The following is a 24,956-nucleotide window of genomic DNA, read 5'->3' as shown; positions in this document are numbered from 1 at the left end:
ATGAGGCAGCAGTGGATCAACAACTCCTGTGTGTGTGATGTTAAAATCACTGATTTTCTCTGTGGACTTTGGTGTGGGAGAGTGAGTGCTTTACAAACTTCACTTTCCTGTCTCACAGTGAGGTAAAGACGTGAAACATGTTGTCACTGAGAGTGAGACTGTGTGTCTGAGGCTTGTTCTCAGCAGTAGGGGGCGCTCTGTCAGCTCTCTTTATATTCTGTATTTCCTTCTCTTCACTGCCATTTGCATATTTGTGCACCTTTGTTGCAGCTCTGCAGGTGTGAATGCATCACATTGTGACACAGCTTTGATGACCATGACTTTCAACAGCGGTTAAAACCCGCAGACGAGCTGCCAATCAGCACTTCAGTGTGTTTGTTAAGTAAACTGCAAACTAAATGAAACACTTCTTTATTCTCAGATGTGATGCGTTCATGGTCTGAAGCAAAGCCTTTCAAAAATCCGGTTTGACGGCACAGCCTGAGCCATCTTTGCAGAAGAGTGTTCTTGTTTATTTATATATTTATTTTTTTTATTGCAACTGGAAGTGCTTGCCAGTGTCTCCAGAATACACAATCAGGTGATGTTGCCAGGCAAACGTGCCGGCTCCAGCCAATCGGCAGAGTTTTGGCCAACATTGCTTAGCAACAAAAGTTAAAAACTGATCCACTCAAGGCTCAAAATAGTCTTTAAAATAGTGATCAAGAGCCGTCAGTGTCACAGCAACCAGAGGCCACGCCCCCTCGCCAAACACATGCGCGTGTCAACAAAAAAGAAACAAAGTGTTTGTTTATGAAAAAGTTTGAGACACACACACACAAACACACAGAGACAGACACACAAACACACAGACACATTACATGTCATTTAGCAGACGCTAAATGACTCAATAGAATTGAGTACAACCTGCCAGGGGTGGAGTTGAACTTGTGACCATGATGTGGGGTACCGGTCTGAACCACTGAACTACACACACACACACACTCTTAACATTAACACACTGTTTCTGAGAGACATCTGTCCTGCTGGTTTATTTCAAGATAGAAACTGGTTTAATCTGAGGTTTAAACTGCTTTAATCCCAGATTTAGATCGGTTTAATCCAATATTTAGACCAATATAATCCCAGATTTAAACTGCTTCGATCACAGATTGAAACCGCTATAATCCCAGATTTAAACCGGTTTAATCCGATATTTAGACCAGTATAATCCCAGATTCAAACCGGTTTAATCCCATTTTAATTTAATAAAAAGTGTGAAGACTCATTCTTTCTTCTTTTACTTCCTTTTCACCATGAATATTTTAGACTTTGCTTTTTTGTTACAGTGCTCAGTATGTTTTGTTTCATATTAATTTCATGAGTGATTTTAAGGTGACATGAATGCTCGTATCACACATATATGTTAGTTATGGAGGTCTACTTACATATATTAACTTGTTTTCATGGTCACATATATATGTTAGTTATGGAGGTCTACTTTGTTGGCCACAGCTCTGCCCAAACTTGAAAAACGGCTGATCAACTGTTGAAGGACAACGATGGAAAACTCAGTTCTGTTCAAGCTTCAGTTTTTTATTTTAGGGCAGAATGGAATGACAGCAAAGGTTATGATTAAAATACCAAAAGCACAAGAAACATTAAGTTACTAAGTTAAGTACTTCAAATCAATATCTCTATCATCATAAATCATATAAAGAAGTTTCCAAATTACTCAACTTATATTAAACACTGCATCCACAAACACAGAATCAAAGGCACTTGGGAAGCATCGCCTCCACACTTAAAGTTCAACACTACTATACCAGTGGTGTCTTCAATTGTTGATCAGGAGCTATGGCTGTGAGGTGTCTCCAGGAGAAAGCAAGCTGACTGAACCAATTACAAACATTTCACACCATGCTTCCTGTATTTCTCAGGCACTTCCTTCCTGTTACCTGGGGCTCCACCACTGATGTGGTTGCCCCCTGCAGGTTTGGAGTGTCAGGGGTCTGTTAGTTGGTGGGATTGTGGCTCTTTGCTGAGTGAACCAGGTTTTGACACAACATATATACATATATATATGTATATATATATATATATATATATATATATATATATATATATATATATATATATATATATATATATATATATATATAGATAGATATGTATATACAAACTGTTTGGTTTGTTATAAATGTCAGATATGTAGTTATTATGACACTGCATATTTATGAATAATTATAACCATGGGCTTCATAAAACATTAAACAGAACAGAAAGGTGCAAATGGCATGAGATATATGTATACTTTTATAATAGGAATATTACTAATATAATGCAATAATTTGAATGTGGTGAGGTTTCCTGATGACATCATCAACAAACAGAAGTGCCTTTCCACTCTGCAGAGCCCAGGAAAACAATAAAGCAGCTGAACTGTTTGTTGTGAAACTTTTCATAAACATCTGTCTCACAGTGAGATAAAGACGTCGGGACATAGACTTTATTACCTGAGTCTTTTGTTAAAGAGGCTAAAATCTGTGTTTTCCCGCGTATCACCACTGACTTTCAGGTTGTCTCTTTAATCCGGTTAAATTGTGTAGATTATCTTCTCGTTTTATTGGTTGCAAAATATAAAGATTGACTCGACTACATGATGTCATGACGGTGTCATTCCTACATTAGTTTTACATCTACATAAAGTTTAGGTTGTTTATTATTGTCCAGTGAAAAAACAACATTAACAAAAACAAATAAATCCTATTCATGTGTTCACAACCCTAACCCTAACCTGACACGTCAAACAAATCTGAAACTACAGTCATTTATGATGAATTAACGCTGACATCAAGAATAACAACAATAACACTAACGCCGGTGTTTATCATTAATATAAAATAAAAAGCAGGTTATACACCTCCTCCACCACAGGGGGGCAGCAGTCAGTCAGTATAGATGCTCAGATGAGCTCCTCTTTCTTTCCTTCCTTCTTTTTTCGATGGTCTTTCTCTTTTTTCTTTCATTTTTTTCTGTTTTCTGGCTTTTATTTTTTGTTCATTCGCTCCAGCTTGCTTTCTTTTTCTCCTTCCTTCCTTCAACGATCTTTAAATCATAAAAATACATATTTTAATTTCAGTTTTTTTTATGACATCACTGTAGCTGTTTTTTTTCAATCATAAGCAACTTCGATACGGTTGCCACGGAGACAAACACACAAACACATGACAGCAAAGGTCACACTTCAGTTTTATTGTTCTGACAAAATCAATCAAGTAAAAAATAAATTACTTTTACTAGATTTTTTTATATCTATTGAAAATCAACTTGGTTGGAGGTGAAGAAGGAAACATGGAAACACCACATTCAGTTCCTCATGAACCTGAACGCCTCACGAACATCACACTGACAATAAACCCAACACACATGTTATACCACGTATCTCCAGCAGGTGGACAGACAGAACAAGTCATACTTGAGTTATCTTGGGTAAATGGTTAAAATCTGAAGGTTCTTTAATAAAAAATGAGTCAGTGGTAAAGATTCTCCTCAAAACATCATCTTCATCTTCATCATCCATGAAACAAAAACACTTTGAAAAAGAAATGATTTCCATATTAGTTTGTTTTTGGACTTTAATACTGAGACATTTAACATCTCACCAAACTTATAGATGTGTTCAAATAAACATTTTTATGACTTTAATAGTTTTGAAGAAATGATGAAAGAAAAAAAAACTCCAAAATTACAGCACAGGTTAGAATATTTTGTACTTACTGCAAATTGATTCCTTTAATTTTGTTAAACATGTTTACGTGATTTGTGTTTCAGAGTCAGCTGAGACGTCTGTTTGTTTGTCTGTCTGTCTGTCTGATTGTCTGTTTGTTTGTTTGTCTGTCTGTCTGATTGTCTGTTTGTTTGTTTGTCTGTCTGTCTGTTTGTTTGTCTGTCTCTGTCTGTTTGTTTGTTTGTCTGTCTGTCTGTCTCTGTCTGTCTGTCTGTCTGTCTCTGTCTGTCTGTTTGTCTGTTTTGTTTGTTGTCTGTCTGTTTGTTTGTTTGTTTGTTTGTCTGTCTGTTTGTTTGTTTGTCTGTCTGTCTGTCTGTCTGTCTGTTTGTTTCTTTGTTGTCTGTGTTTGTTTGTCTGTCTGTCTGTTTGTTTCTTTGTCTGTCTGTTTGTTTGTTTGTTTGTCTGTCTGTCTGTTTGTTTGTCTGTCTGTTTTTTTGTTTGTCTGTCTGTCTTTTGTTTGTTTGTCTGTCTGTCTGTTTGTTTGTCTGTCTGTCTGTCTGATTGTCTGTTTGTTTGTTTGTCTGTCTGTTTGTTTGTCTGTCTGATTGTTTGTCTGTCTGTTTGTTTGTCTGTTTGTTTGTGTCTGTCTGTCTGTGTTTGTTTCTTTCTGTCTGTTTGTTTCTTTTTGTCTGTTTGTTTGTTGTCTGTCTGTCTGTTTGTTTCTTTGTCTGTCTGTTTTGTTTGTTTGTTTGTTTGTCTGTCTGTCTGTTTGTTTGTTGTCTGTTTTTGTTTGTTTGTCTGTCTGTCTGTTTGTTTGTCTGTCTGTCTGTTTGTTTGTCTGTCTGTCTGTTTGTTTGTCTGTCTGTCTGTTTGTTTGTTTATCGTCAGTAATTATTCGTTAACGAGGCACTTAACTAACCAGGTACAAAAAAAACAATTTAAAAATGACATGTATGAGAAAATGAACATGACGACACAAACAGCTGATCCTGTTGCCATAGAGACCAGTTGAACAAAATAAAAAAGTTGTGTTTTCTCGAGGTTAATTCAATGGCAGAGATGATAGCCCCGCCCCCTCGCCAAAGTCCTTATGAAAACCCTCCACATCAGGCACTTGTTGATTTGTCCATGAGCTCAAAACATCCAATCAGAGGACGGCAAAAGGCCCGTCATCCTCCAATCAGTTAGTTAGTCACTCCTCTCTTTAGTCGCCTCTTTGGGCCGGCCCTTTGCTCCTCCCCCTCCAGGCTCCGTGAGCTGCGGTGTACGCCGGGGGACATCAGCTCGGTGTGGTCCAGTGCGGGGTCATCGGGCGCCACGGGCCGCGGTGCCGGGTAGTTGGGTTGGTAGTACCGGTAGAGGTCGTCGTCCTCGACCTCGCCATAGTTCTGGAAGACGTTTTGCGGCAGTTGCACTGCAGGGACAGCGCCGCCGTCAGTCACTTCCTCATCCTCTGTGTTACCAGCCAATCAGGCAGTGAGTCCGCCAGAGTGCCAAACCATTGGCACCATTAGTCAGAGCCCAAAACAAATATGGCCGACCCGCCACCACAGGAAGCAATGATGGATTATGATTGGGTTAGCAAGACAAAGAGAGAGGGGGGCGGGGCAAGATGGAAGGAGCAAAAGACACAAGGGGGAGGACAAGGGTTACCAAGGATTAATATGGATTACCAAGCGTTAACGAGGGTTGCTATTGGTTACCTAAAGTATCACAGCTTTGTCAGAGTTACCACGTGTTACCGAAGGTTAGAGGGAAGTTTACGACAAAAAGCAGCAAACTAAAAGTTACAACAAGCAACAATGTTTGACTTTAATGTGACAAATTGTATGTTTTTAATGTTAGATTTGTTCAAATTTAACTCACAAACAAAATATCTGGCTAATTTAAAGGTTTTCTGGATGTAATCTGCCATTTTTCTTTCAGGTTACAGTAAAGTGCAAAGCGGATGCAGTTTGTTTTGTGAAACCTGTGGTTTCAAACAGAGGCACCGGATGATTGTAATCTAGAAGGAAAAGTCAGGAGAGGACGATCGTGTCAGTGCAAGTCCACGCAAACACGAGAACGGGAAACCTTCGCAGTTCAAAGACTGCGCTTGGAAAACACTTCCAAAGAGTTTGAGAGAAGAATCTGAACGAGCCTCAGTCAACATGCAGACCTTACTCACATCAGCATCCCCTGCAGGCTGCAAGCTGCATAGCACCGCTTAGGCCGCTGCACGACCTTTAACCTCAACACACACACAGACATTAAGGCAATCATGCAGTTAAGAGACAGAGATGAGTCACGGACAGTTGGAAACAAACTCTCACGTTCACATCGAGGGAAAACGCAGTTTCATTTGCACCACATGACTTGCACAACTATGGATCCACAAATACTAGCATGGAGCTAATGATGGCGCTAACTGCTCACAGCTGCTGTCCCTTCACTTTTACACTTTTTAAGATGGTCAACACAAATTGATCATTTACACAATTCGTTTTTGTGACTCGAGTCACCGGACATGAATGAATATGTGTTTTATCTAATCTAAACTAATCTAAACTACTCTACACTAAACTAATCTAATCTAATCTAATCTAAACTAATCTAACCTACTCTACTCTACTCTACTCTACTCTACTCTACTCTAAACTAAACTAATCTAATCTAATCTAATCTAATCTAACCTACTCTACTCTAAACTAATCTAACCTAAACTAATCTAAACTACTCTACACTAAACTAATCTAATCTAACCTACTCTACTCTACTCTACTCTCTCTACTCTACTCTAAACTAATCTAATCTAATCTAAACTAATCTAAACTACTCTACTCTACTCTACTCTAATCTAATCTAATCTAATCTAACCTACTATACTCTACTCTACTCTACTCTACTCTACTCTAAACTAATCTAATCTAATCTAATCTAATCTAACCTAACCTAACCTAATCTAATCTAATCTAATCTAATCTAATTCTAGTCATGTATGATCTCGTTTGGGGAGATTCCTTTTGGTTTTTGAATGCACCATAAAAGCCTCAGACACACACACACACACACACACACACAGTATCTGAAGGTGAAACCACTTCAGATACGGTGATGCGTTCAGGGACAAACTTCAGCATGCAGCTGATTTCATTCATTCATACATTATTTCTTATTTAATTCCACTTCTATTGTTTGCAATAACTGTTTTGTGATGTTACCTGTTACCTGTTTTACCATGGTAAAATAGTTGTTGGATAAATGTATCGCTCTATTTAACATGCTCCAAGTATTCCACTAGAGGGAGACATTTTCAGCTGCTAAAGTCATGAGGAGGATCCAGGTCTTTTCTTTGAGGAGAGTTGTTGGCAACTAATGGACTAGATTAGTGTCAGTATTTTCAAACACTTTATGAATTGAGCAAAAAATAAAATAAAATAACAAAATCGAAATACACAAATTGCAATTTAATCATTAAAAAAAATGTTCTAATATTTTTCGCGACTTCGGAAGCAGCCTGCTGATTGGCTACTGAGTTTTGAAGCGACAGCTCCATGGACTGGAAGAAGTCGCAGGCCAGTAACTGTCCTTCTGAAACTTGTTCCCAAAGTTTTCCCCGCTGACATCCAACAAAGTGTCTAACGTTTATAATCCGACAAACATTAGATACTTAGTATTATTTTGTCGGAGTTCCAGACGGACAGAAAACTCATCAATCAGCAGCCAATCAGCAGGCAGCTTCCTATGGACGCAAACAATAAGCTTATTTTCAAACAAATAAAACAAATATTTATCATACAAATATTTTTCAGTGATTAAATTTATAATTTATTTGCAATTTGTGCAATTTTGATTTTTTGTTTCATTTTTGTTTTTGCTCGATTCATAAAGTGTTTGAAAATATTGACACAAATCTAATTCACACAATAGCTGCTAATATCAAGCGATTCCACCATGTCCGGCTACCGTAGCATAGCTGTTAGATGCTAACAGTTCTCCTCAAAGGAAAGACAAAGATGAACAACCAACAAAGTTCAAAGCACAAAGATCTCATGATTTTCTCAGCAGAAAACAGCTGCCTCTAGCGGCAGAAGTGAAACACAAGTATGGGTGTTTTGCTAAATGTATCCATCAATTTATTTTAAGAGTGAGTCACACTGAGATAAGGAAGTTGTGCAGCATTAAATGTGCATCTGTGCGATCAAGTCAAAAACAAATAACATCGGGAATCATTTAGTAGCAGCTAGCAACCGCAGTAACTGCTGGCTGCGGTATAGCACCCTCTGTTGTCCAGTAAAATCCATTCAAACGTCCAGGATCCACTGAAACCTCGCCACAAAACATCTATTTATCCAAATGACGTTAGCAACTTCTACCAGTAAACAAACACACAACAGAGATGTGGGCATCACCAGTTTAAATGGCTGACCCCTACTGGTGAAAATAAGAGGTGCTAATGGTGTTCAGTGCATCATCTCCACTTTTAAGTTTCTTAGTTTCTCTGCATTTGTTGTTGGAACGTCCTCAGCCTAAAGTCTCGTGCTGAATTCAGGGCCTTCCTACGTACCTCCAACATTGTAGCCCACACAGGAGTTCGGGTCACAGTATCCCGGTGGCCCTGCAGGGCCAACAGGTCCAGGGATACCAGGCCGACCGGGGGTTCCAGGATTCCCTGGTCGGCCTGATGGACCCTGGTTCCCGGGTCTGCCCTGTCCCTGTGCACCTGGGAGGAGAAGATTTCAATGGTAAAAAAAAACTACAAATCAAACAAGAAAAATTTATCACCTCTTTTCACCACATTATTATGATTATATGAAGGAGTGAAACTGTTCCGGAGGCCTTCATTTACCAGGTGGTCCTGTTGGTCCTCTGGGACCTTGGATTCCAGTCCCTGGGGATCCCTTATCGCCCTTTTCTCCTGGTTGACCTGGTTAATGAAACAACATTTTCAGCAACAAACAAAACATCCGACAACTCAGAGTCAGAGCAGGTCCGGCTACAATTCCTCTGTCAGAACATTGAGCTTCTTATTCTTAAGCTACATTATTCTTATATTGGGTTTCCCAAGAACGAGGTAGTCCAGAAGAACATGAACAAGAAAGTTCTTCCCTGTCACTGGAACACAACAACACATTTGTTTGTATGACTGTATCCGCTCTAACCTTGTCCCTCCTCTGATGGTCTTGTTGAATGTCTTACCTCTTTCTCCAGGTTGCCCGTTCTGCCCGTTCTGTCCTGGGAATCCAGGTCTTCCTGATGGTCCCTGCTCTCCCTGAGGCCCTGGGGATCCCTGACGACCAGGTTCTCCGGGGGGTCCTGGCACGGTGCGGATGGACACTGGTGGACTGGGTGCGTGGTTCAGGATGGAGTTGTAGCGCGCCATGTGACCTTGAAAAAAGAGGTCGGGAACATGAAGGCCAGGAACAAGTGGAGAACCTGAGTCCACTGGTTGGACACAGGATTTCTTATTCTACCACGTTTGCTTCTAGCTGGAGCCTCGATTACCTTCAAACAAACACTGGTGACTGAATTCACAAGTATCTGTGCGTCATTGTAATGGGAATCAGGTGACTGTTGATCGGTCTCTCCTGGATTAGATCCAGGCCACGGGATGTGCAGCAGAGGAAATATGAAGCAGACCAATCGCAGCTCTGCATTCCCTGATGCTGTGACGCATACTTACATTTACCAGGGTTCCCACTGGCCCTTCAAGGTCCTTGAAAGTTTTTGAAAATGGCCCTAAATAGACATGGGTCATTGAAAATGCTTGAATTTTGTGCCATAAAGAAGGGAAGTTGATATTCAGGTAAATATCTCGCTTGTTTGTGACAACGCCACCTACTGTTTCATCTAGGCCTACGCAGGACAAACGTGGAGTCTAGCAGTGTTGTGGACACTGTCCACTGTCTCTGACGTTGACGTGAGAGTTTGTGCAGAACAATGAGTGAGTAAAATCAAGAGAGAGAAAATGACAACGTGATGTCTGGGATATGAAAATTCCAAGATCTCTGTCTCACCAAAGACAAAATGACAAAGACTAACTTTGACCAAGATCCCAAGGACAATCACTTGTCTATATGCAGAGTGTGCTGCAAATCAATAATAATAATAATAATAATAATAATAATAATGCTTACAAGTTGTTCTCCCGTCTTAAGCTGACTCAGCACACTCAGTCCACATCCACACGGAAACGGCACAAAACAAAAAACAATCTTTTTCTTTGCCCTTTCGAAAACGTTCCCCATAAAGACGGCGTCGTTTCAGGAAATACCTCCGCACGGACACAAAACGCTGTAGTACATACGCCAGGCCTGTAAGTGGCTCTGTCACGCTGTTAATGAAGAGTACCAACTCTTAACACGAAGATGGCGACGGCAAATGCAAATGCAAGATGAGAGTCTCTAGTTTTGGTTTTGAACTTGTCCGTGTGGATGGGCCACAGTCCCTGAATTTGAGGTCAACCAAAGTGTGGGAACCCTGATTTAGACACAACGCTCTGTGAACGTAGCATGGAGACATAAATCAAACAGGACTCACTCTGGATCAGCTGCTCGCACACTTGTCTGGCGATGGCCTGAACGGACGATGTGGACTGCAGGTCGCCCTGGAAACACACAAGCAGATGAGATGGTGACATGTCTTTTTTTTGTTAGCGTCTAAAGACATTGGCGGTTTCATAGCAACAACAAATTGAGACAAATTGACCCAGATTCTTCCTTCTTACCCGTTCACCTTTCTCACCCTTGCCCCCTGCAGGACCCTGCAACAGAGAAGAGCTGAAATATCAACAACTGTATATAGACGATCAACGACTGTATATATAGACAATCAACGACTGTGTATGTAGACGATCAACGACTGGATAGATGATCATCGACTGTATATATAGACGATCATCGACTGTATATATAGACAATCAGCGACTGTGTATGTAGGCGATCTGTATCAACCACTGTGTATATAGGCGATCCAGCGACTGTATAGGCGATCAAGCGACTGTATAGATAGATGATCAACAACTGTGTATATAGGCGATCAGCGACTGTATAGATGATCAACGACTGTATAGACGATCGTCTGTATATAGATATATAACGACTGTATATATAGACGATCAAAGACTGTATATATAGACGATCAACAACTGCATAGACGATCAACAACTGTATAGGCGATCCGCGACTGTATATATGGTCGATCACTGTATAGACAATCAACAACTGCATAGACGATCAACAACTGTATAGACGATCAACAGCCGTGTATGTAGATGATCAACGACTGTATAGATGATCAACGACTGTGTATATAGTCGATCAAAGACTGTATATACAGACGATCAACGACTGTATAGGCGATCGCGACGTGTATGTAGATGATCAACAACTGAATAGGCGATCAGCGACTGTATTGTGTAGGCGATCAGCGACTGTGTGTATAGACAATCAACGACTGTGTATATAGACGATCAATGACTGTATAGATGATCAAGACTGTATAGGCGATCAGCGACGGTATGTAGATGATCACGACTGTATAGATGATCAGCGACTGTGTATATAGGCGATCGCGACTGTGTGTGTAGGCGATCAGCGACGTGTATATAGGCGATCAATGACTGTATAGATGATCAAGACTGTATAGGCGATCCGACTGTGTATGTAGATGATCCAGCGACTGTATAGATGATCAGCGACTGTGTATATAGACGATCAACGACTGTGTGTATAGACGATCAACGACTGTGTATATAGACGATCAACGACTGTATAGATGATCAAGACTGTATAGATGATCAAGATGATCAACAACAGTGTATGTAGATGATCAACAACTGTATAGATGATCGACGATCAACGACTGTGTATATACAAGTGTGTTTTCAGTTCTTGGAGGATCCTGACATTGAGGACATGTCACTGCTCTGTATTTCTGTGTTCTCTGTGTTCAGGTGACAACATGAACTCATTACACTCAGCACCAGACGTGAGAGAGCGTGAGCCCTGGACCTTCAGACTGTTAATCATGTGTTAATCCTGACTGACGAAGGGATTCCTGTCTCTCCCGCTGCGCATTTACTCAGTGTCCAACATTAGCGCAGCAGCTTTTGTCAGAGTGGTCTGTGACTGACAGACTCACCGGAGGTCCCAGATCTCCCTGTTTGCCTGAAGGACCCGTGTTTCCTGGAGCTCCGGGGGCTCCTGGTGTTCCCTGAAGACATGAAGACAGCTCAGCCACAGTTAAAGGGACAGCTCTGGACATACAGTATGATCAGCACTGACTAAACTCCTCAAACATGCATCATTACTTACGATGTTTCCTGTGGTGCCCTGTCTGCCCTGCAGGCCGTCTTTACCCGGCAGACCCTGTGAAGCACAAGCTCGACATGAATAAATAACTGCCGATCATCGGGATACTACACGTCTACGATGTGTAACAAGTGTTAGTGTAGTAGTTTTTAGTCCAAGTAATGTTGGCCATGTTAGTGTTGTCGTAGTAACAGAGTGTTTAATGTTGCCACTCACTCTGGGTCCCGGTGGTCCCTCTCTGCCCGGGGCTCCAGGTCGACCAGGAACTCCCTAAAACACCAGGAATAGGTCAGAGGTCAGACCAGGTCTGAGCACCTGTTCACACCCTGGTAATCTGATCACAGGTCAGCTCACATGGTAGCCCTTTAACATGTCTTCAAGCTGTTTTCAGGCATTAATCGTGCTGCTGCTGTTTCCAGAAGGCTCAGCACAAGTTCATTCATTTGTACGTTTTGTCCACACTGACTGTGTGACCGTGTGAACCATGTGACCATGGAAGGTGATTCTTTCCCCTGAAATCGTTTGGTTTTGTTTCTTTAGTTTTTTCATGGCTGACTCTTTCACTCTCATGGTTTCTTTCTTACCTGCGTTCCTTGTTGTCCAACATCACCTTTCTGTCCTTTCTCTCCAGGTGATCCCTGCAGGTAAAAACAATCACAAAATAATCATCCACCAGGGGGAGCCCTGCCTAAGGATGGTATCTACAAACATTGAAACGGAACTGATTTACTGTGAAATAAATACCACAGACGTTCGTATGTGAGCTTGATCCAAGTTTTTCAATCATGGATCTTTAAATATATTTATGTATCATTAAGTCTTTCCGGGGGGGTCTGATTTCTTACTGGTGGCCCAATGATGGAGCGTCCACTGGGTCCTTGTGGTCCTGGAGGTCCCTGAGGTCCTGGAACACCGTTATCACCAACTGGACCAGTGGGGCCCTGAAGAGAGACAGAGAGAGAGTGAGAGACAGAGAGAGACAGAGAGAGAGTGAGAGAGACAGAGAGAGAGACAGAGAGAGGCCAGAGAGAGAGACAGAGAGAGAGAGAGAGACAGAGAGAGGGCCAGAGAGAGAGACAGAGAGAGAGAGACACACAGAGAGAGAGGCAGAGAGACCTAAATCTAACCTAAACTAATCTAACTTTACCTCACAGTAGTTTAAGTCAGTTAGTCACATGACACAGAAGCTGTGGAGAAAAACTTGAATCTTTGAATTGTTACTAAATATATTTTTAAATAAAATACAAAATAAAAGCTGACATTCAGTCGATGTATATTTGATGAACTCGTCTATGAAACTCTGAACTTTAACAAAGTTTAATCAGCTGCAGAAAAACGAATCCATGCGTTTACAAACGTGAAATGTCAAACATGTTAAAATGGACGAGGCTGTGTTGAGACTTCCTGTCACCACTTCCTTTGAAAGTGTGGACTGAGATTCTGAGAAATCACTGATGAAAATCAGACAAAAAAAAGGAAAAGAAAGATCTCCAGCATTTAAAGCAGACGGACGAGGAGTCACAACAACTCTGCTGAAAAATGTCCATTTATGAAGATCCAGACGCGACGCTCGCGAATATGAGATACATCAAAGGAGTCGGTGAGGACGGAGGCGAGCGTGTGGAGCGGATCATCGACATATACGAGAGCGTGGGGGATCAGGACCAAGGTTTGTCAGTGGTGAACACACTGTAAAAAAACTCAGGTTTAAGTCACTGATTCCACACTCTGTTGTTTATGTTGTTGTTTATGTTCAGTTACTTTTTTCATAAATCTAAAAAATACAATGCATGAATTCCTGACTTTTACATTACATTACATTACATTACATGGACATTTAGTCGTAGGCGCCGTGCTAGCGGCAGCTTGATACAGCAGCTCCCTTAGTGTATTAGCGTTTTCTTTTAATTTAAGTACTTTTTTCTAACTTATTATTTTCGCATCTGGAGTGGCACTTTCCAGAACAGTTGCGCCATGTACTCCGCTAATTTTGTGCGGTTTCTGTGGCTCTTCAGTTACTTTTTTTTACTGTTTGGTGTCGAGACGGACGCACAGTGCAGCGGGGACATTGTTCACACACGCGACCAGCTAATCGTGCTGAGGGAGCCGGCACTCCTGATCAAAACACGGCCCGAACTTCCAAAGGAACTGAAGCGGAAGCGTCGGGGCTGCAGAGCCGGAGCCAAAGTGAGAGCCAAAGCAAGGAGGTACAAACCAGCCGTACCTGCCATAATCACAGGGAATGTGAGATCTCTGGGGAACAAAATGGACGAGCTCTGCGCGCTTGTGAGGACCAGCTGGGGGTTCAGGGAGAGCAGCCTCATGTGTTTCACTGAGACATGGCTGCACTCGCACTTCACTGAGCACAGCGTGGCAGTATCAGGCTTTAAGACTGTGCGGGTGGACACAGATGCTGCGCTGAGCGGCAAGAAGAAAGTGGGTGGCGTTGCTGTATACGTGAATGAGAAGTGGTGTCACCCCGGACATGTTTGTGAGAAGGAGCGTCTGTGTAGCCCGGACATCAAACTTTTGGCTGTGGGAATGCACCCATACAACCTCCCCAGGGAATACACCTCCGTGATCGTTGTGGCTGTCTTCATCCCTCCCTCAGCTGATGCAGCAGCAGCAGTAGACAGTGTCCACTCTGCTGTGTCCAGATTACAGACACAGCATCCCACTGCATATGTCACCATAACTGGAGACTTTAACCACACCAACCTGGACTCTGTTTTACCAACCTTCCACCAATATGTCGACTGCCCCACCAGAGAAAATAAAACAATTGACCTTTTGTATGCAAATGCTAGGGATGCATAAACAGCCATGGCCCTTCCCCCCATTGGCTTGTCTGATCACAATTTGGTCCGGCTGACTCCCAGGTATGTCCCTGTAGTGAAGAGGCTCTGCAGGACTGCTTTGAGTCTACTGATTGGGATGCGCTCTGCTTGCCACATGGGGAGGACATCAACTCCATGACAGACTGCATCACAGATTACATCAGGTTCTGTGAACACACGGTTCTCCCTGCCCGGACGGTCCATTGCTTTCCCAACAACAAACCTTGGATTACCAGAGATCTGAAGACTCTCCTCAACAAAAAGAAAGAGGCCTTCAGACATGGGGACCAAGAGGAGCTGAGGAAGGTACAGCGTGACCTTAAGGAGAAGCTGAGGCAGAGCAAAGACACCTACAGGAGGAAGCTGGAGTCCAAACTCCGTGTGGTCCGGAATGAAGACCATCACTGGATTTAACGTGAAGGAGAAACCGACAGAGGGCTCTGTCGAGAGGGCTAATCAGCTGAACCTCTTCTTCAACCGGTTTAGCTCACAGTCTTCAACTGAGCCCCCTGCTGCTTCCCCCACACATCACACAACCTCCCCCGACCCCCCCGCCTCTACCCCAAGAACAGCTTGGACAATGTATCACCTCCCCCCCACCCTCTCCCCTCGTGACAACCGCCCAGTTCAGAAGACAGCTGGAGAGACTGCAGCAGAACAAGGCTGCAGGCCTGGACGGTCTTAGCCCCAGGTTACCGAGGGCTTGTGCTACCCAGCTGGCTGTGATCCTGCAGCACCTCTTCAACCTGAGCCTCCATCAGGGGATGGTCCCAGCGCTGTGGGATGACTCTGCGGTGGTGGGGTGTATAAGGGATGGACAGGAGGGGGAGTACAGGACAGTGGTAGCTGACTTTGTGAAGTGGGCCAGTGAGAACCACCTGATTCTGAATGTGACCAAGACTAAGGAGATGGTGATGGACTTCAGGAGGAAGAGGACAGCGCCACAACCTTTGAGGGTACTGGGGGAGGACATTGAGATGGTGGAGGAATACAAATTCCTAGGTGTGAGGCTGAACAACCGACTGGACTGGAAGGCTAACACCAGTGCTGTGTACAGGAAGGGGATGAGCAGGCTCTTCTTTCTGAGGAGGCTGCAGTTCTTTGATGTATGCAGCGAGATGTTGGAGTTATTTTCCCAGTCTGTTGTGGCCAGCACACTGTTCTTTGCTGTGGTGTGCTAGGGAAGCAGCATTGGAGCCGGTGAAACTAACAAACACAACAAACTGATAAAGAAGGCCGGCTCCATCATCCACTGCAAGCAGGACACTGTGGAAATGGTGGTGGAGAGGAGGATGCTGAGTAAACTTTTTTCCATCATGGATAACCCCGATTATCCCCACCACCACATCGTCCAGGTCAGGAGATTCAGGAAGATTCAGGAAAGACTTATAATAACTCTCTGTAATAAAAAATATAAAAATAAAAAAACTGCGCACTTGCACGATGCACATTTGCTCTCCATGACATACGGTATGCCATTCCTCTATTATTGCACTATTTTTTTTTCCCCACTGTTGTACATTTTACATTTTATGTTTATAAAATTTTCTTGTATTGCTGCTATGTTGAAACAATTTCCCCTTGGGGATGAATAAAGTATTTCTATTCTATTCTATTACAGTTCATTACATTACATGACATTACATGTCATTTCATTACATTACATTACATTACATTGAGCAGACGCTTTTATCCAAAGCGACTTACTAAGTGCATTTAAACATTTGGGTACAAACAAGAGCTAGAAGTAAGTAAGTGCTTCCCTTTTTTTTCTTTCTTTTTTTTGTTATTGTTGTCTTAGTCCAGCTAGAGTCGAAAGAAATGTGCTTTTAGTCGGCGGCGGAAGATATGGAGGCTTTCTGCTGTCTGGATTTCTTTAGAATCCTGACTTTAATCTCAGAATCCTTATTTTTCTTTAGAATCCTGACTTTAATCTCAGAATCCTTATTTTTCTTTAGAATCCTGACTTTAATCTCAGAATCCTGACTTTTCTTTAGAATCCTGACTTTAATCTCAGAATCCTTTATATATATACATGTATATATATATATGTATATATATATATATACATATATATATATATACATGTATATATGTATATTAATATATGTATATTCATGTGAGAAATACAATCTTAAAATATTAATTACATACACTTTTCAAAAAAGGAGATTGTTACACAGCTTTTAATGAAAAGTTCAGGACTTATATTTCTTTTCAAAGTGTGTTATCTCAGTGGGTCTCCATGGTAACCAGAGGCTAAGAACAACAGGATGACAAGCCAGACACTTCCTGCTCTTTTCGAAAGATTAGTTCAGGAGATAATGTTTTACACATGAAGACTGTAAAAAAAGAAATGCATACGGTTCCGTATGCATCACGGTTTTTGGGCCACGGTAACGGTTTCGATATCTTAACATAAAACTACTCAGATCAGCAAAGGCAATATTGCATTTTAAAAATAATTAAAGTCACATATATAATCAAACCACAAACTTTATTTAAACAATAGTGCACTATCAGATCTAATTAAAGAGCAAACATAAAAACACACAAATGAAATATAAATATAAAGTTTAGTACTGAATCCAAAATGATCCCACACCGCGGACTTAAACAAAACCAGTCTCGTTCACTCGTCATCGTTTCTGCTCTGTTCAGGCAACATCACACACACACACACACACACACACTGATGTCCACACGAGGCAGCAGAGGACCAGCAGCTCCTGCTGATTTTCTCTGTGGACTTTGGTGTGGGTGAGTGAGTGGTTTACAGACTTGAGTTTCCTGTTGTAAAGGGTGTCTGACAGTGAGATAAAGACGTGATCATGTGACGTAGATGTCGTAGATTTTGTGATGTCTGTGTTTCGCCTGCAGCTCAGAAACCTCGTGACACTTTCAGAATGGACGCACTGATCGTGGGCGTCCTGTGTGTCCTGCTTGTGGTGGGGATTATCATCATGTCCAAACTCTGTGAGGAAATCGCCTTCATTTCAAACACGATCCCTGGATTATTCAGTGGAAACCCTGATGAAGTCATGTGACACTCTCTCTCTCTCTGTGTCAGACGTTCAACTCTTCCAGGAAAAAGAGAAGCTCGGTGACTCTTTCTCGCAGCTGCAGGCCGAGCACGCCGCCCTGAGCAGAGATTACTGTCACACAGCTGCAGGTGAGAGTGACTGTTTGTCAGTGAAGTGGCTGTGACTGGTACTGACGAGCTGTCTGTTGAAGGGTGGAGGCGATTTAGATGCAGCTGTTACTACAAATCCACAGAAGAGAAAAACTGGCAGCAGAGCAGAGACGACTGCGTGACCAGAGACGCACACCTGGTCATGATTGACGGCAGAGAGGAACAGGTGAGTCCCGGTCACGACTGACGGCAGACCAACAGGTGAGTCCCGGTCACGACTGACGGCAGAGACCAACGGGTGAGTCCCGTCAGTGACTGGCGGCAGAGACCAGGTGAGTCGGTCACACGCAGAGACCAGGTCGGTCGACTGGGCGAGACCACGAGACTGGCGGCGACCAGCGGGTGAGTCGGTCGACGCTGACGGCAGAGACAGTCGGTGCGACTCAACCAACAGGTGAGTCGGTCACGGACGGCGGCAGAGACCAGCGGGTGAGACTGATGGCAGCCGGATGAGTCCGGTCGCGACTGGCAGAGACCAGCGGGTGAGTCGGTCACGACTGGCCGGCAGAGACAGGTGAGTCGGTCGACGGCGGCAGAGACCAACAGGTGAGTGGTCCGCGACTGGCCGGCAGAACCAGCGGTGAGTGTCACGACTGGCGGCAGAGACCAGGTGAGTCAGTCCGCGACTGCGGCAGAACCACAAGGTGAGTCCGGTGAGTGGCTGGCGGCAGAGACCAACAGGTGAGTCCGGTCACGACTGGACGGCAGAGACCAGGTGAGTCAGTCCGACGGCAGAGCAGAGTCTGAGCGACCAACAGGTGAGTCGGTCACGCGACTGTGGCAGAAGACCAACAGGTGAGTCCGGTCCGCGTCAAGTCGGCCTCCGGTCACGACTGATGGCAGAACCAGCGGGTCGGTCCGCGACTGACGGCAGACCAGCAGGTGAGGTCGGTCGACTGACGGCAGAGACCAACAGGTGAGTCCCACACTCGCTTCCACACACACGTCATGTCTCAAAGATAATCTGACAAACGTTTGAAACTTACAATTATTGTAAGGAACTCGTCCAGACCGACATATGAAAGAAAAATGACGACTCATGCGACAACTAAAGCAAACGTGTCGCGTTTTCTCCCCCTCAAACTGTCAGGAGTTTGTCAGTGAGATGAGCAAAAGTGCTGAGTCATGGATCGGCCTGCAGTCAGAAAAGAAACAAGACTGGGAAAAGACATGTGTCTGGATGTGGACGGACAAGTCTGTGGTGGAATATCAGTGAGAAATCCTCTCTCCCGTCTCTTACACGTTCTTTTACGGCCACAGTGATGATGCTTTTTTTGAAATTCTCCCGTCTTCTTCAGACACTGGAGCGTGAACACGAGCAGCTGCTGCGACGCGCCTCAGGGATCCACGGCCTTCATCAACCTTCAAGGAAAATGGTCCCACACCAACAATGGAACCAAACACTGGATCTGTGAGAAACCGATCTACGACCAGAGCAACGCGCAGACCACGTGACTGTGATGTCATCAGAGACAGCTCACACACACACAAACGAATAAAACTTGACCACTACTATGTGTGCGACTGATTCACTGGGTTTGGCAGCCATTTTAGGATCCTATGTCAGGGTGGAGTGGCTCAGTGGTTAAGACCGATACCCTGTGTGCGAAAGGCATCATGGTTGCAAGTTCGACTCCACCCCTGGCTGATTGTACTCAATTCTATTGTAAGTCGCTTTGGATAAATAGCGTCTGCTAAATGACATATGATGTAATGTGAGTGAGGGTGTGTTCAGTGGTATAACTGTGAAAACTGCAAGCAGCAGCGTGAGATTCACTTAGAGTCATCATTCTTATAAATGAATGTTGATAAAATGTGGGTTTTTCTTCTAGCTTGAAACAATAATAATAATAATAAGTTATATAGTACAGCTATAAGATGGCTGTATTATTTAATATAGATATATATCAAAAACAACAATGCAATTTCAACATTGAAGCAAAAAAGTATCTATGAATGCAGTAGCGTACGGTGGGGTTTCAGTAAAAACACGCACAAACACACACAACCACATACAAAACACACTATTATGGACTATAATCACGAGATAGTGCATCTATAGGCTACTGCATCATTAGCACCACATGTTCCGTTAAGTCACTCAGCAGTTTCACAAACCACTATATGACACAAAAACAAGCTTCCACATAAGCATAGACGTCAGCTACGCGGGGAACACGTCACTATTTATGATCAACACTTTTGTCCTCACCACTTGTAAAACATGTTAGAAATTCAACATTAACACTCCAACTACCGTAAATGATGAACCTCTTGGGTGTAGGTCTTCCTCTTGAAATCATTTCCTTCTTTTCTCCACACGAAGGAGATCAGAGACATGATGGATCAGTGGTGTTAATGCAGTGATCACAGTTTACTTCAAAACCCGCCAAAGGTTCAAACGTGGTTGATGACATCACTGGGGGCTCGCGCCAGACTGTCACTATGATATCAAATTTTGATTGGCTGACGACACACGTCAGTCAAAGTTAGAACCAAATAGGAAAGGCCAGCAATACGACTAGAGCAGGTCCACGGAGCTATGATGCGTTTAATGACATCCAGGAAAATCCAGCTCCACTTCACATGGAAATATAATCATAACATACTGAAAAAGTCATTGAATTCAGACACACATTCATTTGATTATTAAAAACAATAATAATAATATTTTTTGATATTGTCAGGGCCAGCAGAGAAGGCCTTCCTCCTGACAGCCCACCACTGTATAAATGCAAGCAATGTCCGTCTGTCCAGCAGTTTGGTTGACGGGCAGTGCTGACTGAGGGGCGACTGCTCTGGAGTACACACCTCACATTTCCAGTGTCTCTGCATCTCTGCATCACCACCAACAACAATAAAGTTTTCTAAATGTGCAGCATTCACACTGAGAGACTGAATATAAAAGCCAGAAAAGATAAAGTTAGTTTTTATTAATCCCCTTAGGGAAAGTATTCCTCTGCATTTTGACCCATCCTAGAGTTAGGAGCAGTGGGCTGCCACACTGAGTGGCGCCCGGGGAGCATGTACCTTGCTCAGGGGTACCCCAGCCCTTTTTGACCGGGTGGGGATTTGAACCGGCGACCCTCCGGTTACAAGTCAAGTTCCCTTTCCCCTTGGCCACAGGCTGCCCAGATTAACCTGGAGACAAAGGCTTGTCATCTGAGTTTGTGCGTCGTCCTGTTACACAGAGGTCAGTTCAACTGAAACGCCGATGACTCTTTGCATCGCCGCACAACAAGAAATCCTCAAACAAGTTTCCATGGTTACCATCTATGCAGTCGGTCACTACCCAGTCTTTTTGAGACGCAATTTGTTCTGCACACGTGCGACTACTTCCTGTTACTACTAATGTTTTACAACAGTTGTGGAATACAGTGGTGTGCAAAAGTGTTTGCCCCCTTCCTGATTTCTTTTTTTTTTGCATGTTTGTCACACTTAAATGTTTCAGATTATCAAATACATTTAAATATTAGACAAAGACAACACAATGTAAGACAAAATGCATTTTTTTGTTTATTATGGGGAAAAAAGTACCCAAACCCACATGGCCCCATGTGAAAAAGTAATTGCCCCCCTTGTGAAATCATCAGGTCACTGTGGTTAGTCACATTTTTTGGAAAATGTTACTTGCCACACCCTGGCCTGAGTACTGCCAGACCTATTGAATCAAGAGACCACTTAAATAGAACCTGTCACACAAAGTGAAGTCGGCCAAAAGATCCCAAAAAAGGAAGACATTGTGCCGCGATCTAAAGCAATTCAGGAACAAATGAGAAACTAAGTAATTGACATCTATCGGTCTGGAAAAGGTTACAAAGACCTTTGTAAAGCTTTGGGACTCCAGAGAACCACGGTGAGGGCCATTATTCACAAATGGAGAAAACATGGAACAGTGGGCAACCTTCCCATGAGTGGCCAGCCGACAAGAATGACCCCAACAGCGCAGCGACGACTCATCTAAGAGGTCACAAAAGAACCCAGAACAACATCTAAAGAACTGCAGACCTCACTCAGTGTTCATGACTCCACCATAAGAAAGAGACTGGGCAGAAATGGCCTCCATGGCAGAGTTCAAGACCAAAAAGAACATTAAGACTCGTCTCCATTTTGCCAAAAAAACATCTTGATGATCCCCAAAACTTTTGGGAAAATCCTCTGTGGACTGACGAGACAAAAGTTGAACGTTTTGGAAGGTGTGTGTCTCATTACATCTGGTGTAAAAGTAACACCACATTTCAGAACAAGAACATCATACCAACAGTTTGTGTGTTTGTGTGTGTCTGTGTGTCTGTGTTTGTGTGTGTTTGTGTTTGTGTGTCTGTGTGTGTGTGTGTGTGCGTTTGTGTTTGTGTGTGTGCGGGTAATATAACGGAGTTGGACGAGGGCCCCCCAAATCAAATTCTGCTTAGGGCCCCCTAAAGGCTCGGGCCGGCCCTGCCTGTATGCATGGCATCTATATTATATTTTATATGAAACAATATATTAAAAACTTCTATCCAGATAAACAACGCCAACGTTTTCCTCAGTGAGAAACAAAGAGAACTGAACACAGCACTCACCACTGGACCCGGCTCTCCACGATCTCCCCGGGCTCCTCTGATTCCTGGGCCTCCCTGTGGTGAAGCAAACATCAGACGTGTTTAATTCACAGCACGTTAACGTCTTCTGTGAGGAGAAGAAACATGAGTTTTAAAGTAACTAAAAGTGTCTCACCGGAGGTCCAGCAGGACCAACGGGGCCTTTGCTGTCCTGGGTGCAGGTGCAGGCTTTGGGCAGGGCCGGGCAGTCTGCCTCCTTCCTCTGGATCATCAATCGCAGCAGTGATTGATCGATTGATCGATTGATTGGTTGTTAGATTGATTGAGGATGATGCAAACACAAAAATGACATGTTAATAAGTCTAAAGGATGAGTACCACAAAATAAAAACTACCAAAATGATGACTTTGTAGCTCTAAACAATAAATGATCTCAAAATATCTACGAAGTTGGTCAAAAACTTCCTAAAGACTGGGTTGGGACCCACAAGTGGTTCACAGGAGATTATGTTTGGGTCTAATAAACAAACTTCCATCAACACAATTAAAGTGAATTCTTTCAAACATCTGCTTCATTATTATTTTATGAGAAAAGTTTGAACTTTGACCTCACCAGACCAGGAAGTTCGCAGCACTTGTCTCTGTTGGCCCATGATGTGCTGCACACGATGTCAAAGATCTGGAGTTGGAACTGTGAAGGAGGACATTAATATTACAAACTCACAGATGAACCTCCTGATCGTGTGGAGCTTCACTTTAAAGCTTAAAAACTGATCTTCATAGATCATTTTGTACAAAGACTTAGCTTTAATAGTTAGCTTGATATTTAAGGTTAGCTTCATGTAAAGGGTTAACTTTAAAGGGACAGCTTAGCTTCATGTATAGGATTATCTTTAGCTTAAGGTTTTTGTTTGTTTGTTTGTTTGTTTTTAAAAGGAAGCAATTTTCATTCAAACCTGTTGGCTTTATTTGTATGAAGGTTTAGCTTTAAAAAAAAGGTACAGGTACTTTTTACAAGTACTTTAACCTCATGTAAAGTAAGCCTTGATCAATTAAAGCTAATCATTCATTAACAGTTAAGGATTTGCTGGCATTAAAGATGAATCCAGGAACACTGTGGCCTCAATCACAGCATCTAAATTTTAAATAATCTGAGTTTATGTCCTGATATATAGATGTATGTGGTTATAAAACTGCACACAGGCTGTTTCTCTGGACTCATGAAAGGTTTGAGAGTGACAATACACTCTAAACTACACTGTAAACTACTCTGTTAATACACTGTAAACTACACTGTTAATACACTGTAAACTACTCTGTTAATCCACTGTAATCTACGCTGTTAATACACTGTAAACTACACTGTTAATACACCGTAAACAACGCTGTTACTACACCGTAAACTACACTGTTAATACACCGTAAACAACGCTGTTAATACACCGTAAACTACACTGTTGTTACACTATGTAAACTACACTGTTAATACACCGTAAACTACACTGTTAATGCACTGTAAACTACAATGTTAATACACTGTAAACTACACTGTTAATACACTGTAAACTACTCTGTTAATACACTGTTGATACACTGTAAAAACACTGTTAATACACACGTAAACTACACTGTTAATGCACGTAAAGCTACACTGTTGATACACTGTAAAAAACACTGTTAATACACTGTAAACTACACTGTTAATGCACTGTAAACTACACTGTTAATACACTGTAAACTACACTGTTAATACACTGTAAATACACTGTAAACAACTCTGTTAATACACTGTTAACACACTGTAAACTACTCTGTTAACACACCGTAAACTACAATGTTTATACACTGGGAACTACTCTGTTAATACACCGTAAACTACACTGTTAATGCACTGTAAATTACTCTGTTAATACACTGTAAACTACACTGTTAATACACTGTTACATTACATGTCATTTAGCAGACGCTTTTATCCAAAGCGACTTACAATGGAATCAAGTACAATTAGCCAGGGGTGGAATCGAACTTGCGACCATGATGTCTTTGGTACACAAGGTAGGGTCTTAACCACTGAGCCACTCCACCCCAACTGTAAACTACTGTTAATACTCTGTAAACTACACTGTAAATTACACTGTTAATACACCGTAAACTACACTGTTAATACACAGTAAACTACACTGTTAATACATTGTAAATTACTCTGTCAATACACTGTAAATTACTCTGTTAATACACTGTAAAATACACCGTAAACTACACTGTAAATGCACTGTAAACTACACTGTTAATACACTGTAAACTACACTGTTAATACACTGTAAAAACACTGTTAATACACCGTAAACAACGCTGTTAATACACTGTAAACTACAATGTTAATACA

The 24,956-nt window shown here is 42.5% G+C and overlaps 2 protein-coding genes across 4 annotated transcripts in view; one reads left to right on the top strand and one right to left on the bottom strand.

Moving 5' to 3' along the window:
* Positions 1-4,558: 4,558 nt before the first annotated feature.
* The window catches only part of LOC122786159 (collagen alpha-1(XIV) chain-like), a 63,942-nt gene continuing 43,544 nt past the window's right edge, over positions 4,559-24,956 (bottom strand). For 2 of the 3 annotated variants that reach the window (XM_044052218.1, XM_044052221.1), the window contains 14 exons: positions 23,184-23,261; positions 22,747-22,833; positions 22,593-22,646; positions 12,846-12,941; positions 12,585-12,638; positions 12,217-12,270; positions 12,004-12,057; positions 11,831-11,902; positions 10,416-10,451; positions 10,229-10,295; positions 8,888-9,076; positions 8,538-8,615; positions 8,256-8,411; positions 4,559-5,162 (listed from right to left, as the gene is read on the bottom strand). In XM_044052218.1, coding sequence (XP_043908153.1) covers positions 4,894-5,162; positions 8,256-8,411; positions 8,538-8,615; positions 8,888-9,076; positions 10,229-10,295; positions 10,416-10,451; positions 11,831-11,902; positions 12,004-12,057; positions 12,217-12,270; positions 12,585-12,638; positions 12,846-12,941; positions 22,593-22,646; positions 22,747-22,833; positions 23,184-23,261 — 1,344 coding nt within the window. In that variant the 3' untranslated portion in view covers positions 4,559-4,893. The remainder of the gene's footprint in view (positions 5,163-8,255; positions 8,412-8,537; positions 8,616-8,887; positions 9,077-10,228; positions 10,296-10,415; positions 10,452-11,830; positions 11,903-12,003; positions 12,058-12,216; positions 12,271-12,584; positions 12,639-12,845; positions 12,942-22,592; positions 22,647-22,746; positions 22,834-23,183; positions 23,262-24,956) is intronic. The other variant, XM_044052220.1, reaches the window with a different exon arrangement.
* Positions 13,518-19,545, top strand: LOC122786161 (natural killer cells antigen CD94-like). Its single transcript, XM_044052223.1, has 6 exons — positions 13,518-13,669; positions 17,718-17,813; positions 17,908-18,009; positions 18,072-18,196; positions 19,121-19,242; positions 19,329-19,545. Exons 1-6 carry the CDS (start codon positions 13,540-13,542, stop codon positions 19,483-19,485), a joined length of 732 nt encoding a protein of 243 aa, XP_043908158.1. The 5' UTR covers positions 13,518-13,539; the 3' UTR covers positions 19,486-19,545.

This window comes from Solea senegalensis, linkage group LG20, assembly GCF_019176455.1.
Source record: "Solea senegalensis isolate Sse05_10M linkage group LG20, IFAPA_SoseM_1, whole genome shotgun sequence".
NCBI lineage: Eukaryota > Metazoa > Chordata > Actinopteri > Pleuronectiformes > Soleidae > Solea > Solea senegalensis.
Note: the sequence above shows the minus strand (reverse complement) of the source record. Positions and strands in the feature narration are given on the sequence as shown.

Coding starts and splice junctions, on each gene's coding strand:
- LOC122786161 (XM_044052223.1), top strand. CDS start 13,540: ATGTCCATTTATGAAGATCCAGACGCGACGCTCGCGAATATGAGATAC. Junction 13,670..17,717: donor CGTGGGGGATCAGGACCAAG/GTTTGTCAGTGG, acceptor TTTCGCCTGCAG/CTCAGAAACCTCGTGACACT. Junction 18,010..18,071: donor TTACTGTCACACAGCTGCAG/GTGAGAGTGACT, acceptor TGTCTGTTGAAG/GGTGGAGGCGATTTAGATGC.